Below are 17,877 nucleotides of genomic sequence, written 5' to 3'. Positions count from 1 at the left end.
CAGTGCTGGGGCATCACACTAGAGTTGGCAAAGCCTACACAAGAGTGCTAGAAAAGGCATGTCTGATAAGCCTGCGATTCAAGAGGAGTAACATGTATTCTATCTTAGCATTAGAGCAGTAGATCATTTCTTTACATTTTAAAACAAACTTTGTTTCTTACATCAATAACATCTCCAAACAAATAACAGTGTAAGAACAATACTATGCTAATAAGAAAAGTCTTTGATGATTTCAGTTTGCAAAAATGTCATCAGTAACTATGGTTATGTTTAACCTTTAAAAGACCATCTTTCAGAACAGTAGATTTAAACATTTGCATATATTCCAACCCCATCATATATCTCTGTACATCAACTATTATTTGATTATAATTAACTGTCTTAACTAACATGAATAAATACTACCAGAGTTTTACTTAGCTGGAAAACTAACAGGTACAAGATAGAAACATGGTACATATCCATTACTTATTAGTTAACATGTTTTCTTTTATTAGAAGTCAGTGTAAATATGACTACAACTCACTGTGAGTTCCATTCATTTTTATCTATATTAAGCAGATAGGAAGTAGAATAATGCATAATGAAAGTTCTTAAATAGGAATCCTATAAAAGAATAGCAGATTAATCTTATCCACATTTCCTGCAATAAGGAGAGTGAATAATTAGGGGAGTTGATCCCAAAAGCCAGAGTCTGGGCCAAGTATACTCTGGTGGGGGGTGTCTTTTTTCCCAAAGACAGGCCTCTATAATAAACTACCACATCTTTTTTTATAATGGGGCATGACCAGATCATGGGAATATAATCATTTGGGAGATTACAGTGACAGCAACTAGCTGAGGCAAGCCCCCCCCATTCCCGAAATGTCTCAGGGGGGGAGTTGCCATTGATGTAACGATCTGAACATTGTGAACTGATGGATCTCAGGGATATTAGAGTTGGCATTAAGTTTTAGAAAATGCCATTCTGATCGAACATCCAGAAAATGAATGCATAGAGGCACCCATTTATTTCTAACAATATCATGAGCTGAGGAGATCTTATCTTGCATGAATACTGGAGCCAGAGGAGTTTATTTGCTAATATAGTCTAATTGTATTGTGTGGCCCCAGAGAATCAAATGACCATGAACTCTAAAATGTCACATGGGAAATGACAATATGAACTCCCAATTTGCAGAATAAGAGTTGTATTTGAATTCTTGACATTAAGCTGAATGTGGTCAGTGTTGCCATAAGTCTCCACCAAGGGTGTGCCTTGTCTTCTCTTTTGTTCATGCTTTTCATGAACAAAATATAAAGGTACAAGCAAGATTTTAAGAATATCTAGATAGGGATATGCTGGTTAAATCATTTATTAGCAGATGATGCTATCCTCTGTCTCAAATGACAATGAGCTCCTGTGTTCACTGGATGCATTACAGCAGAATGTCAAGCTGTTGAAATGAAACTTAGCACCTCTAAATCAAACGTCATGGTTCTCTTTACAAAAAACATAAGCAGCTATATAAAATGGAGGAGTTTAAGTATCTTAGTCTTGTTCATGTGAGAGGGTAGAGGAGATCATGAAACTGATCCGTGCATGAGTGCAGCAGCCATCGTAGTGCAGACATTGTACTGAATTGTGGTGGTAACATGAAAGCTAAGTTATGTGATGAAATCTACAGTTTGCAGGTCAGTCTGTGTCCCTAACCTCACTTTTGGTCAAGAGTTTTGAGTAGTAACTGAAATACTGTTATCAAAATCCCAAGCAGTATAAATGCGGCTCCTTTATAGAATTGCTTGCTCGCTTGTTATAATAGAGTAAGGAAACTAACAATTCAGAACAAATTATCTGTAGAAATGCTAGCCCTCTAAGATGAGATGTAGGTAGCCGAGATCATCTTGGTACATTCCATGAGAGGAATACAAGCTAAAGTCCACTGGAAAGAGGTCCTAGATCAGACACAGGATTTTCAAAGTAGATAATATCTCTGTACAGATCCTAGAAATTCCCTAGGACCCTCAAGAATGAGACTGTCTGTTCTGTTCTGCCCTGCTCTGCTCAGCTGGCTTCCACCATGATAGCCTGCAGCATAAGTAGTTTAGAGAACAGATAGATGGATCATGGATGGATGCAGCAACAGCATCATGTGATTGTGAGATATTTCTAACATAGGAATGGATTTTAAAAATATATCCGATTCTGCATATTTGGATTCAGGTGAATAATAAGAACTAAAGATCTCTAGAAAACATATTACTCTATGTTTCTTTCCTGTTGGACAGAGAGCAGATTACATCACCGAATCCTTTCTCATTCACCTTGAATTGTGCAAGTAGAGTTAAATAAGCCTCCAGCAGACAAACTATACGAATATATTATAGCTCTAAGCTGTATTGCTGCTTCAAAGGTACAGCATTAGTAACACAGTGTCCCTCACATTTTTAAGGCGCATGTATATATCAGGAGTCTAGAATAAGAATGCAGAATACAACAGTATGAGAGCCATTTACATGAAGCAAGCAATATGAAATATTATTCAGACAAAATTGTAGAATTGGTTATGTTTGGAAGGTAAGTAACCTACACTCCCACTTACAGAGGGATTTGCCCCTTAAACGTCAACCTGAAAATGGTCACTGTTTTTTGAAGAAAGGGCAGTTTCACCTATGTAGCATAACCATGGCTGACAGAAAAGTACAGTTTTTTATTTTCATACACTGTTGGACTGATCTTCTGAAACAGCTATTCATGCACTGTCCTGCTCCCATGTAACATAAGAACTACATTATATTCACAAACCATCCATCATTCAACTGTTACCCTTCTATGTAGTTTATGCCTTTTAATTTAGTAATTTTCAGTAGTAGGGTTTAGAAGTATAATAAGATTTGTAAAATTTGAAATGTAAAAGTAGTTCAAAAGTAAATCACTCCTTGAAGGTCTTTGACCGAGCTCGGCACTAGAGAGCATAAACTTTTCTTGGATCTGTAGCTAGTGGTTTGTTTTTATTTTATTTTTAGTGTGTTGTTTATGGTTAAATCATTAAATAAAGCTGAACTAATCAGACTAACTTCTGTTTTCTAAACTGAACATAATATGTTATAATTTTGTCTGTTAGGTCCACAAAGTTTTTCCACATGGTTTAGCATTTCAGGAAGGAACCATTGAAAAAGGAGATGAAGTATTATCAGTTAATGGACAGTCTTTGAAAGGGATGACACACGGTGATGCTTTAAATGTCATTCGTCAAGCCAAAATACCAAAGCAGGCAGTTATTGTCATACGGAAAGTTAAAGAGTCTGAGCAAAGTGACATAACTGCAGATACATCAGCTTCCATAGGAGGGACAGAAGACCTCATTTCATCATGTAAGTTAACCATGAGGAGATTCTCTTGTCTACATTTTTTCAAATAACTGCTAATACTGCATGTAAGACATTAGACAGACTTTAAATATCAGTTTTGGAAAAATGCGTTCATTCTAAATGCAGTAATACTAACAACACTTTTTCCAACAACTGTCTTATTTTCAGAATTTCTTATCTTTTTCTGTTTACTGTCATGTCATTAAGATATATGTCTGGTTTCAGAAACTTTAATATAGATATATAGTCCCATCATAAACTTAGATTGATCTGCTGTTTTCTTTCATATGTTTTGGGTTATTTCAAATGTTACTTGAAGTACCAAATGAACAACTTTACAAACCCAGCAGTAGCAAAACAGTGAGAGAGTGAATGCACCATCAGAATAAAAAAATCAAATTAAAGTTTTATTTAGGTATGGTGGCACTGTTCAGACTGTGAAACAGGTGGTGGCTTAATCGTGCAGTTGTATGGCCCAGAATATATTAATGTTCTTACTTTCACATTTTCAGTGAGTGGGCAGTGATTGGCTGTCTAGAAAGTAATTTAAATTAACCTGGGCTTTTGTATGAGACTTAAATGGAGACACTTTGAAATCTGAAGAGCAACTTGGTGCAGTAATTGCAGTGGTACAGTGTACTGCTGCAGATCTGGCCATACTGCTCAACCTCTTAGCATAAACAGTCTGGACAAAATAAAAAAGTAATAAGGGGACAAAGGTACAAAAATAGGAACAAATTATTAATACTGCTCTTATAAACTTAGAACAAAAGGTGTTGTGTTAGCATGCATTTTTGAAGGATGTGGAGTCTGAAACTCAAATGTCTGTCATTATTCAGTGACTTCAGTTCCCACTAATTTGCCAGAAAATCACAAATTTTATGAGGAACAGCCTAAAATATGAGTAAAAACCTGGACATTCTGCAAAAATCTGAGCAGTTCAGAGATATGGATCTCTCTGATCTGAAAGGTGTGCTTTCTGGAGTTTTCCAAGATATGATGGAGCTAGAAGTTTGAGCTGCTGCTAAATGTGATGGAACACCATGAAGTTTAAATAAATAGTTTTGATGAAGAAATAGCCATGTGAAAGGGATGGCTGGATCACGAGTTTCATAGCATGACATAATTGCATCATGACACTGTAGATTCCTGGCCTGGCTGATGAAATGGAAGTCAACAATACCATTTCTAGAAACGTTGTTCAAACAGCTAGCTGGTTAACATTGGTGGTTGTATGTCTGTACATCAATATGGAAAATGTACAACGAGAGGAGTGAAAAATTAGTAATAATAATTGGCTTAGACATTTATTGTGTAAACTGTGGTCTCACAGAACTAAGATCTGGATCCTGTAGGAAGTGGTTGAATTTAAAGGGCTTAATTTACAGGAGAAGTTGTTAAAATGTGTGGAAGACTGAGTCTTTGAGACATGCAGAAGTTGGCAACTGTTGTAGAGGCAGTCTGGAAATGGCACCAGGTTGGAGCTCAAATTAGATTGGCCTCTATTTAGCATAGACAGCTGTGGCTCTGAGCTGTTAAAGAGTTGCTTTCTGTGCCCATTGTACAAGGTTTGATTCATTTCACATTCATTTTCTCACTTTCACTTTAAACAAGTTATTTACCAGCATAATTGCTTGTGGGTCTCTCCTGAAAAAGGACAGTTTGCCCAGGGGGCTTGCCAGGTTAACAAATAAATAAATTAAAAAATAAATAAATAAATAAAAATATATCTTGCAATCCTTTAAGTTATTCTGGCAAGGCTAGAGTTGGTCCTTTCAGGAAGTAACATAAGCATGTCAGGCTCTTCCTAGAGGAGCCATGAGCATGCAGGATCAGTGGCTGATTCTAGTCCCTGCACATCATATGGATGTACAGTCCTCTGTGAAGCTGAATGGTTCCAGTGTAAGTCTCCTTCTCATTGTAGGCACTGGCTTATTAGAACTCCAACAATTCACGTCCGCTGAAGTGGTAGTGGGAATGGAGGTGATGAATTGAGAAAGAGGGTAGAATGCATTAGATATTGTTCCCTTGGACAAGAAAAGAAAACATGGGTTGACCTAGATACCTTGGAAGATAATACCCCTAATGATCAGAGTAGAGATTGTAGTGACAGTCAGGTGATGATTAGTCAAAAATGGAACCAAACAGATGGCAAGACTGATTCTCATGATGTAATGTTTTGTGCTGTTAAGCCTATGTAAGAAGCAACACCTTAATCTGTAAGATAAGAGAAGATATTGGTGGTTGGGCAGTGGGGAAAGCCACATAATCTAATAACATTTTCTGTACTTCTGTTATCTGGGCTCTTTTACAGTGCTGCTCTTGTTTTTGTAACACTTGGGTCAGGACAGCAAATGGGTTGTTCACTTACTGTTAGAGATGATCCACTGTTGAAAGTTTTCTTCTACAGTCACCACACCAGATGATGCTGCAACTCTAATAGCATCTAGATGTGTAAGACTAGGCTATATGTGATGTAAGCTATGCTTCAGGCAGCATAACTGTTTGCAAAGATTATAGTTCAGCATTGCATACAATATGGTTTGCGGTGAACAGTAGATTATATCCATTGCATTATATGTACTGTAGATTACCTACATATGTCTGTTATTAATTTCCATTGCTACAGACGTGTTATACTTTACAGTTTAGTAAAGCAGCACTCGTGTGAACACTTGTGACTACATCTCTGTTTCATACTTAGTGACATATGCATGTTACTGTGAACAAGTATGCCATGCTGTATAGGGCTGTGGCGACTACTATGCAGTTCACATGCATGTGTTGCACTGATGACATCTGTCTGTACATCCATACAAAGGCAAATTATAGTAGCATTGATGCATGGCACACAGTGGTATACGACTGGCATATTCTATGTGATATACCCTATATTCTTACTTCTGGGATAGTAAGTTTATAGGTACTTCCAGCATTCATTCATGTAAGCATGCATGGTAATAACACAGCAATTATTATTCTACTTACTAATATACATACATCTCCTGGCAGAGGACATATCTGGCCATGCACAGCACATCTGTTGATGAAATGGCTACTAATATTTATTTACTGTTTAATGGGGAGTCAAAGAGTCACACAATGCACATGCCTGAATCTATAGTTACATATCATTTTAAGAAAAGAACATCAAACTTACATTGCACTGCATTAATGGAATGCCACTGGACTGCAGAGTTGTCGACATTGCTTTAGCTATTGCCAGCTCCCTTGCCAATGTTTGAAGATACAGCCCATTATTGTAAAGTGCAGAAACTTGGCAACATTTCATATTGGTCTTTGCTGAGCCATGGATATTTGTAGTGATATATTGCACATTTATTTTTCACATACAATGCCATAACAAAATGAAAACACAAAGAAAATTTTACTGAGAAGGAAAATGAAGTTGCCCTGTGTGTTTTTTACCTTAACAGAGGACTACTTATGTGTAAGGTTGGAAAAAGGAAACACTGGGATTGGAGGTGGGTGGAGGTGTTTGCTGATGTCATTGTACTTGGTGGCCATGGAAGACATCAAGTGCTGTACAAGGAGGATGGATGATGTCACATGCTATGCCAAATGAAAGTTGAGTTCAAAATGCCTGCAGGCATGTAGAGGGATGGAACCTCAGTAAATTCACCCTCTATTTTGAGGAGATGGTGTTCCATCCCCTAGTGTGGGAACTGTCCAGAAGTATAGTATAATATGGGTTTAATGCAGATGCATATTTCTACCCTTTTCATACATTATGCCCCTGTTGCAATACCCTCTCCAAACTCTGGAAGTGAAGCCTATACATCCAGGTCTAAGGTTAGCTCACAGATTAGACCTCCTATGTTTAATGGCAACCAGTGATGTAGACCCTCCCACATGCACACACCTTCTACAGCTACACATCTTTGAGTTATGTAAGGGTGATATACATATGCTTGCATATCCTGTTATTTCCCTTCCATGTTTATTTGTTTATTCACTGATTGATTTATTGACTGCTAACTGGGTAGGTGGGCTGGTACATGAACCTTTTTCAGATACTACCTGGGCCACAATAGAATACACAGATGTATATATATATATATATATATATATATATATATATATATATATATATATATATATATACAGTTAAAAACAGAAGAGGCTAAATATGATTGGATAAACATGTTTAGAGCTGAAAAATATCCACGTTTAAATGGAATGTTTAGTATTAAACTGGTACTGAGGCTACAAGGTATCAGGAAGTGATGTCATGAACTTGTTTTATATAAATTCTAAGTGGCTTTAATTGAATTATTTAACACTTGATAAAGCTGTATAGTGAAATCCACTGTGAGGCTTGATAAAGTATTGAGTTCTTTAATGTTCCTGTGAGCAGTTTTTGGGTTTCAACAAAGATACATAGCAGTTCATCAGTTCATCACCAATGAACACAGTGCATGTTAGCTACAGTCATGGAAAATATACAGATTAGTTGACAGTACAGAAACAAATATACACACACAAATGGTGAGCTCCATTAAGCCACTGCAAGGAAGTGTGCTAATCATCATCATCATCATTAGCCCCCTTTTTCCCATTTTCTACATGGGGGCCAGGGAATCGTGTTAACTGTTGCCATCTGTCTTAACTCAATGCCACACTCCTGCCTTCTTCATCACTCATGCCTGACTGTCGCAGATCATCTTTCACACAATCCATCCACCTCTTTGCTAGATGTCCTTGTTTCCTCTTATCTTCTTCCTGTCTATCCTAAATCTTCTTCACCAGATTGTCTTCTGCTTTTCTACACATGTGCCCAAACCACCATAATCTATTCTCTTTCATCTTTTCTGCAATTGGAGCTACTTTGGCTTCTGCTCTTGTGTCCCTATTTCTTAAGCTGTCCCACAGAGTGCATCCTACCACCCTTCTCAGGCACTTCATTTCAATCACCTCTGGCTTCTTCATCTGCTTTGCCTTTACTGCCCTGGTTTTTGTACCATACAGTAGTACTGGTCACACCACTGTCTTTTACACTTTACTTTTCAGCTTCTTTGGCATTCTTCTGGCATAGACTACACCTGACACTCTATGCCAGTTGGCTGCAGCCCCTCGGATTCCAGCTTTGACCTCTTCATTCAGACTTCCCTTCTCCTCAACCACCCCTCCAAAATACTTGAAGCTATTTACCTGTTTCACTATCTTCCCTTTTATCTCAGTTCTCAGCTTCCTCTGATTTCTCCAATTTCCTGCCATTATCAATGTCTTATCTGTGCTCAGTTTCATGTCAAGTGCCTTCAGTTTTGCATTCCACTGCTCTATACTTTGCTAGAGTTCTTGCTCAGAGTCTGCCTGTAATGCCACATCATCTGCATACAGCAACTTTTTTGATGTGTCCCCTCTAGCCCGTTTGCTAATGTAGTCCATCACCAGTATGAACAGCAGTGGGCTCAGAGCTGAACCCTGGTATACACCCACTCCCACTCCCACTGGGAACCCCGCTCTGAGGCAGAACACTGTTCGTACTTGAGTCACTAGGTCCTAGTACATAGCCCGCACTAATTCTACCAATTTTTCTGGGACTTTGAAACACCGCAGTATTGGCCAGATCAGCTTTCTTGGGACCTTGCCATATGCTTTCTGCAAGCCTAGGAATGCCCGGTTGGACTCTTTTCTCATCTCTAGCTTCTTCTCAACTATCTCTCTCACTACAAACATTGTGCTGCATCCTGATCTGAATCCACATTCCTCAACTCCATTCTTACATTTTACTACTCTGCGTATCCATTTATCAGTCACCCTGTCCAGAACTTTCATACAATGAGATAGGAGTTTGATGCCTCTGCACTGCCCACAGTTGTGGATGTCCCCTTTGTTCTTTTACAGTGGCATGAGTATGTTTATTCTCCAGTCATCTGGGATATGCCTCTCTCTCCACACAGCTATGAGTATCCTCAGGAGCCATTTCTCTCCTATCTCACCCAGCATCTTTATCATATCTGCTGTGACCTCATCTGAGCCTGCTGCTTTCCATGTGTTCATTTTACTTAAGCACTATTCTTACTTCTTCTAGGGTAGGCTCTTCCTCTCCTCTCATTGTAGGCTGTTTCTGGGGCAGTACAGCTTTTTCTTCATTCTCCTTCCATCTGTCTTTGATGTCTTGTGGACTGGTGAACAGATTTTTGCTGGCATCCCTTATGAAGGGTGTCTGACTATCTTCTTTATCTTTCTGTCTTTGCCTTGCAACCTGATGTAGTTTCTTCGTGCTACCTACTGAGTCACTTTCCAGAAGTTAGTAGAGTGCCACCGATGCCGCATTCTTTGCTATTGCAACTCATTTCTTAGCTTCTTTGTTAGCCAACCAGTATTCCTTCCTAGCCTGGTCAGTCTTTTCTATCTCCCACTTTTTCCTGCACTCCATCTTTCTTTTGATAACTTCCTACACTTCTGCATTCCACCACCAGCTTTCCTTATGTACCTTATTTCCATACCTGACTTGGCCACATATCTGTTCTTTAGTCCTCACACATGCTCTTTTGAGGCACTGCCATTCTTCAACTCCACCTATTTCCTCCTCTTCTTGGGGTGCTAGACCCCTGAGTAATTCCTTGAAGTGTTGTATATTCTCTCCAGTCAACTTCCAGGTCTTCAGCCTGGTCTTTGTTGATTTTAGAACCTTCCCTGACCACTGCTTGCAGCTGACTGTTGCAACCAGTGGTTTATGCTGTGGGCTGTTTCACTGGGGATGATTTTGCAATCAATGATTCTACCCCAGTGCCTTATCCTTACTAGAAGGAAGTCTACCTAGTTGCATGTTGGCTACCCTTGTATGTGATCTTGTGACTGTCTCTATTTCTGAACAATGTGTTGGCTACTATTAAGCCATTTGCTAGACAGAAGTCTAGAATGGCCTCTCCTTCTTTATTCCTGTTGCCTCACCCATGTGGACCCAAACAGTCCCCGTATCCTGTTCTGTCTGTCCAGATATGTGCATTTAAGTCACCCATTATCAACACCAATTCATGTTGTCCTGCTTTATCTAGTAGGTCCTGCAACTGCTGTCTGAATGTACTCTTTTTTTTCACCATCACAACCCTGCTGTGGAGCTTAGGCTGAGATTATGAATACTGTATGTGTGTGAGATTGTGTGTGTGTTTATGTATATATATATATATATATATATATATATATATATATATATATATATATACACACAGAAACACACACACACACGCAGTATATATATATATATATATATATATATATATATATATATATATATATACACACATGTACACAGTATATATCTATATATCTATATATCTATATATATATATCTATATATATATATATATATATATATATATATATATATATATAGATAGATACACACACACACACACATATACTGCCACATAGAATGATAGCAGCCTGCTCGGTACCACACAAATGTCTGCATGATAGAGTGCACATTTGGTCTTCCCTAAGGTATAAAACAATCATGCAGATAAGGACAGATGTCACATCAGTGTATTTGCTGAATACAGAGCTAAACAGAAGTCTCTCCTTGCTAAATCTGCTACAGACATGGATGCTTCAGAGCTGTGCTAGACACAGCCATGGTAACAGTGGATAGGGATGATGATGATATGCAAACTCTGTCTGGTTAGGCCTTCACATTTAAAGTCGTATACTCATACTATGCCCTGGTCAGGTCTTCATCCTCAGAGGCAGTCTCATCATGGATTCAGAGGTATTTGCACACAGCTATCAGATGTGGATGTTGTCATTTGGCACATGCAGGTGCTACACTGGCATACATATACTTGCTGCAAACATGATCATGAGATGTCTCATAGTTCTTTTTCATATTCTTTATAGCATTTATTTATGCACATTTGTTAAGTGGGAACATCCAGTTCGAAGAGTACATTCTTGTGGAGCTTCAGAGTGAAAATCCGAAACGGTACAAAGATGGCTCGTATTTTATACAGAATAATACACAGATGATAGATATAATTGTACATTATATATCATTATATTGAAATAAAAGGAAATAGTCTGAACAAATAAATTAAACATCCTAACAAAACAGAACTTACAACTGAGAGACAGAAAGAGGCAAGGTGTATAAACAGATTATACATAATAAAATGGCTGATATAAATAAAATAAAATGGAATCAATTAAAAGAAAATGTGTACACTGGATTTACCAGTTTAGAACACTGACACATTTTGAGACTCCAATCCATTCATCAGCTGTTATAATTCTTTACGAAACTCGAGCACATACATTGCCCTACTTCCCCTGGAATAAGGACTAAGAACAGTTGATATAGACCAAAATAATTCACTCTACATATTAACAATTAAAAGAAGCATCCGTTATATTGTTTTCTGTGTATCTAAAGCAGTTTATTAAACTGAAATATGCCTCTAATCCAGGATATTTACAGGTTTACAATAAAATATGTCACTATGATTTCAGCTTTTTAAATTCTTACTAAAGGAACAAGAAAGCAGGCAGTACAGACAGTTTTACACTGATAAAATGAAACACAATCATACTGAAACAAAGTGTCAAATGCCTTACATTGACCTTTATTAGCACCTACAGTGTTACCATCAATTAGATGGGGGCAGATGTATTCAATTATGTCAAATGACACACCAGTAATCTCTTTCAGACATCACTGATTTTATCTTGGGTATTATCCCACGTCAGTTTAATGGAGCTTACATGTCTTGTCTGCTGAGAGGCCATTGTGTTTAGGACACTAAGAAAAAATAGAGCTGAAATATAATACTGCATCATTCAGACTAGTGGTGAGTATTCTACGGATATAAAAATTGAGGTAAAAGTTGCAGCCACAAAATTTCTTAATTTTACTAGAGAGGAAGTCCCTCTGAATTTTCTGGACTTGAGTACAGTTCCATAGAGGAAAGATTGATCCATCTATCCAAAGCTGTTGAGTCACATCAAGAAAAACGGTCAGCATTGTGATGATTTGAGGTAGTGCCAGCTATTCCAGGAGAAGTAGGGCAATGGATGTGCTGGAGTTTTGTAAATAATTATTTGTATATCAAACTGATTTGTACAGGTGTTTGTGTTGAAAATGTATTTGTAAAGCTGCTTGTTTTAAAAATGTACCAACAGTGGGTCCTGCTGGACAGAAAAGAACTACACCTGTATATCAGACTGTATTGTTACTATTGAAATGAATATACTGTAACAGAGGATACTGGAAGGAAGAGGTTAATCTCATTTCAGCTAACTTTGAAAAAATATAGTCTGAAATTAAATTACCTGATTAGGTCATAAAGATTGCATCTTACAGCTCTGATTGCAGCCAGAGACAAAATGCCTGTGAAAACCAGGACTAAAAATCCTACTGTGTTGTCCTTAGGGTTGAACTAATTACTACCCTGGAAGTGTGGAAGTTTTTGAAATGGATTTATAGCTACCAAATGTTATAACACATCTTAGCAAAGCTCTACGTGTGTGTATTATGACACATATGTGCTAGATTCTGGTTCATTTTCTAGTAAAGAGGGTAGTGTGGGAACCAGAGTGAGATGACCAGATGTGTGTGATGTTATTCTGTAAGCCAGCACTGAACTAATGCTTTAATATTAGATGAGACAGAAGTCTCAGAGCAGTTTGTTTTTGAAACTTGACAAAGAAGGACCACTCACTTACATCATCTTGCCTTACTCTACTAAGTGAATTAGGGGAACAGTAATTCTTTAGATCAGTCAGGAAAATATAGTGAGTTTTGCAGAGCTAAATACCTTGTTATACATTTGCTGGTATTATAAAGTGGCTAAATTGTAATCATTTTCTAAATGTTAAATGATCCCTTGCAGGCATAGTTAAAATCCATACTGTAAAACTGCTTGCAAAGGAGTAAAAATAGGCAGCTAAACAGAAATTTCACTTTTCTGACAAAAAAATACAGCATCCAGTAACTCAGGTAAGGCCACTGCATAAGTAGAGTAGCAGGGATCAAAACTAAGTGCAGGATTCAGAAATAAAATATCAGAGTGAGGATTCAAGGCTTGAAAAATTATTAAAACAGTAGTCAGACGTTTTGTAGCAGGAGCAATATTTGTGGTAGGGGTGGGGGTCACAGCAAAAAGAGACATAAAATTATGCAAGATCATCAGTTAAACTTGTCCAGTTCAGGGGATCCACGAACCAACAGGATACTAATGATCAAGTGACAGTGAGAAGGATAGTCTCTGAAAGTATATAAACCATGATCTTGTCTGCAGAACCCATGACAACTTGTGATTAAAAATGAGAGGATTTTCCAATTTCTGGATGCTTTTGGCCAGTTTGCATCAACAGGGTTTGTTTAACTGCATATGCAAGAAGTAAATAAAATATGGGTTTTAGAAAGGGGAGATCACAAATAGTTATTCAAAAAATGTGAGAGAAGGCAGAAATAAATATGGGCAAGGAGGGATATTTTATACCTCATTTAATTAATACACGTGTGACATTTCCTTTGGGCAGGTATAAAACTTATGGAATTGGTGGGGGGGGTCTCATGGAAAATGTCTCAGGATTGATGCTAGAAAGAACAGGCCTGGTTGTGACCAAGGTGCACAGAAGAGAGAGGGTGTACCTATGTACTGAGGTCTGTAAGGTTGTAAATGGATTTTATTTTATTTATTTATCCTTTGTTGACTGGGTTAATCACATTAGGCTAGTAGCCTCTTTTCATGGGAGGCCCAAGATGGTATTTATACTATTAGGGTAAATTTTGGCCAGGGTACTGGGGAACTTCCCCTACTCTTTTCAATAGATGTCATAGGATCTTTTACATCCACCTGAGCTACCACCAACTCAAGCAGATAGGGCCTCAGTTTAACATCTCAACCAAAGGATGACAGACTCAGGAGTGCAGCACCCCCTTATGCTGCACTGCATTGTCAGTAATCAATGTACCTATGTGGAAATAGAACTCTCAGCCTTCTGCACCAAAGGCGAGCATGCTGCCTGACACTACATAATAATACATAATACATTAAGATGGGGGATGCTGAAGAAGCTATCAGGAGGACCACAGATGTAGCAGCAGTGTGCAAGATGTCTAGCACATCAAGCTCATCCAAAGTATTACTGCGGCCCAAATCCAGCAAAGAAAGACATGAAAGTCTAGACCAATTGAAGATCAGACATGACATGGAAACAGATGTAGAAATGAGACAAAACATGGCAGCAATTGGGGAAATCAGAAGAATATTAAAAGTGAGATAAGAAGACTTCTGGTATGGTATATGCAGGCAAACAGTAGGGTCATGGTCACTCCACACCTTGCTCACTCAATTAAAATGATTTCACAGCAAAAAGCAAATTAAATTTACAACAGCAGTGTGTTTTAAAAACAATAAACTACAGGGCCATTGTAAAACCATGAATGTCAAAGAAGAACAAGGGAGGAATGAAGCTAAATTCTTAGAGGGCTGGAGCAGACAGGGAAAAACTGCAACCATTGATAATGGAGCATGGCCAATCAAGCTAGAGTGACTCAATTGGGAAAGAAATAACACCAAAAGACATTTTCATAGAATTACAAAATATAAATATGAATCTGGAAGAATAACAGAAAAGCACAACTAAAACCTTAAAGGAGGTTACTAAATTTGTAAATGACCACATCCTACATGAAAATGAAATTGGGGAAAGTGAAGCTGGAAGCATCTGATGCAAATCTAGATTTAACAGAAGAAAATTTGGTAGAACAAGAAGCAGATCAAGGAGAAACAAATCTGAGGTTTGAAGGGGTGGGAGAATGAAAAGAAACTGGAGACTGTGCAGCATATGAGAGGGCATTTAGCCATGTGGACCAGACTGAAGGAATCTAAAATTCTTATCAACAGGAAAGCATGGAATCCAACAAGAAGAGAGGAACCCAGATCTATTAATATGTCTTAATTCCTGTTTCGTAAAGAAGTCAATTCTGTCCCTGCTGTGGCACCCTGGTAAGAAGGATGTGTGTGTGGGGAGAGAAGAATATTCATAGACAATGGCTTTTCAGTCCCTGTCCACGTTATCATGCAGCATTCATTCTGGTCCAGAAAGCATGCAGACAAAAGTTTTACACTGATATACCAGCACCTCTTAGGGATTTTTTTTTTCTGAGGGCCTTAAGTCCTTTGATTCCCCAGAAATTGTTTTAAGGGTACTGGAAATGATGAGACGGGGAAGAGCAAATATGCTGATAGAGAACACCAATACACAAAGACCAATTTGCAATGGATCCCAGCAATCCAGCAACGATAACCACACTCAAAAAATTTTCCTTAGATTTTTTTAGAGAGTGAAAATGCTACAAGCCCTTCAGGAGGAGGCACCAGAGAATTACTAATCTGATGCCATAGGGTAGCAATACCTGGAACTTATGTAACCAAAACTTATAAACTCAATTAATGTCCATAAGACTGCAAGTAAATAGACAAGAGTAGATTCTGCTACAGTGCATGGTAAAAAAGTCACGGTGGAACTCAATGTTAATGTAACTGTAACAGGGATAGAAATGCTTGTTATTGGGGAGGGAGGTTTGGGAATCAAACTATCTAGGTTAAGTAAAGACACAGTACCTTCAATTATCATTTATAGTACAGTACACACAAGTGATGACTACAAGCAAATAATAACAACAGAGATAATAAAAAAGCAACTTTGTCTCACTATCTAAAAAGTATGAGAGAACAAAGAGGAAATAATGTCCAGACTGAAAAAGGTGGGCCTTGTCAAGCAACAAACACAACAAGTTGGAAAGAAACTATGTAGGTGACTCAATATAGATTAACATTGAAAGTACCAAAATGCTGTTTTTACTTGTGTTTATCCATCATTACAGATGTGCTGTTAAAGGCATAATAAATGGATTTTACAATGGGCAGAGTTGCTACACCATGAATAAGCTAGGAAGGGGCACCCACAAATCCAGTGAGTAGCTCAATTGACTAAATTATTAATTATGCTTTGGAACTGAATATGAGTTAGTTAGCAAAGGTGTCCAAATGCATATCAGTTACAGATGATCTCATTTTAGCCACAAGACATAAAAAGGCTCACCTGTTAGTAAAACAATCATCTTCTAGCACAAAAGTGAGAATGACAATGTAGAGATGCACAGGAAATCAGAATGAGTTGAACATCAGTATAACTGCAAATAACGGAGGACAGGGGACTTGGAACAAATAAATGGGAAGAGTCAGATGGAGGAAGATAAGGTACAAGTAAAGATCATGTGGCAGAGTAAGGAATGTAAGGCAGAGTGGAGGACTGACACAGGGCTCCAGAAGTGATAAACCTGCAACCACCCATAGAAGGAGCATTAGGAGACTAGCACAAGTCCAAATGTGGGTATTAATCTATTCCTTAGAAGCAAATATATATGTAAATAATTAATGAGGAACAGAATGGAAAAGAGTAAGGAACATAAGGCAGAGTGGAGGACTGACACAGGGCTCCAGAAGTGATAAACCTGCAACCACCCATAGAAGGAGCATTAGGAGACTAGCACAAGTCCAAATGTGGGTATTAATCTATTCCTTAGAAGCAAATATATATGTAAATAATTAATGAGGAACAGAATGGAAAAGTATCTATGTGATGCTGCCAGCCCAGCTAGCCATAATTTTGTAAATAATCATATGTCATTTGTGAATATTAATATAATTCATATGCTTGTTTTACAAATGTAAGAGAAATGTATGTTATGTACTGAGCTTCAAGAATGTAACCACAGTGTACTTAACTGAAAAAGAGCAGAAATGTATATAAACTATATACCTGTGCAAATGTATGTTTTAATAGCAGAAGCAGGAACATACAGAGTTAACTTGCAAAACTTCAAGAAAATAAGTTGGAATCAAAATGTTTTACAATTGTGTTGTCTCGCAAGTAGACACAATATCTAGAGCCAGAAGTTTTTCTATTGTCTTGAAAGTAATTTTAACTACTAGATTTAAAATGTAAAGTGTTTAATTGCTTCCTAGCAGCTGCACATCTGAGAGATATGCACTTCTCACACAGAGATGATAAAATTCTGTTGGTATTTATTAGCCTGGGAACTGAAGGTAGGTGACAAAGAGTGATGTCATTCAAGCTGACCCAGCAGTAATGGCTGATAGTGATTTAAAAACTCTATCAGAGAAAGACTGTGCATTTTGTATCTCATCTTGGACCTAGAAACATCCATTAAGAACTTCTTCCTGTGCGTTGCTCTATAAGTAAGATTTAGGCAAAGTGCTGTACTTCTTTTAGAGATAGATAGGAATATAGTAAAGATTAGCTTAGATGTTTTCTGTATTCATTTGAGACTGTCCTGCAATGTTGTTTTAAAATATTTCCTGTGGCTCTGAACTCTGCAGTTACTGTGTTGTTTGAGTACTGTCTTGTTCTTTTATTATTTATTATTAAATATATTTAAACCTATCTTTGTGGCTGGCTTGTTTAGAGATATTTAAGCTCTTAGAGTACTTGCACATGTATTTGGTGACACTGTACAGGCCATTCCTAAAT

General features: G+C 37.7%; 1 protein-coding gene across 1 annotated transcript in view; it reads left to right on the top strand.

The window, feature by feature from the left end:
- The window catches only part of IL16 (interleukin 16), a 769,621-nt gene that overhangs the window by 698,859 nt on the left and 52,885 nt on the right, over positions 1–17,877 (top strand). The window contains exon 20 of the mRNA XM_044077894.1: positions 3,105–3,354. Coding sequence (XP_043933829.1) covers positions 3,105–3,354 — 250 coding nt within the window. The remainder of the gene's footprint in view (positions 1–3,104; positions 3,355–17,877) is intronic.

The sequence above is a fragment of the Protopterus annectens genome, chromosome 7.part0, assembly GCF_019279795.1.
Source record: "Protopterus annectens isolate FY-2018-M chromosome 7.part0, PAN1.0, whole genome shotgun sequence".
In the NCBI taxonomy this organism is placed as follows: Eukaryota; Metazoa; Chordata; order Ceratodontiformes; family Protopteridae; genus Protopterus; species Protopterus annectens.
This window is presented reverse-complemented; position numbering and strand designations above follow the sequence as displayed.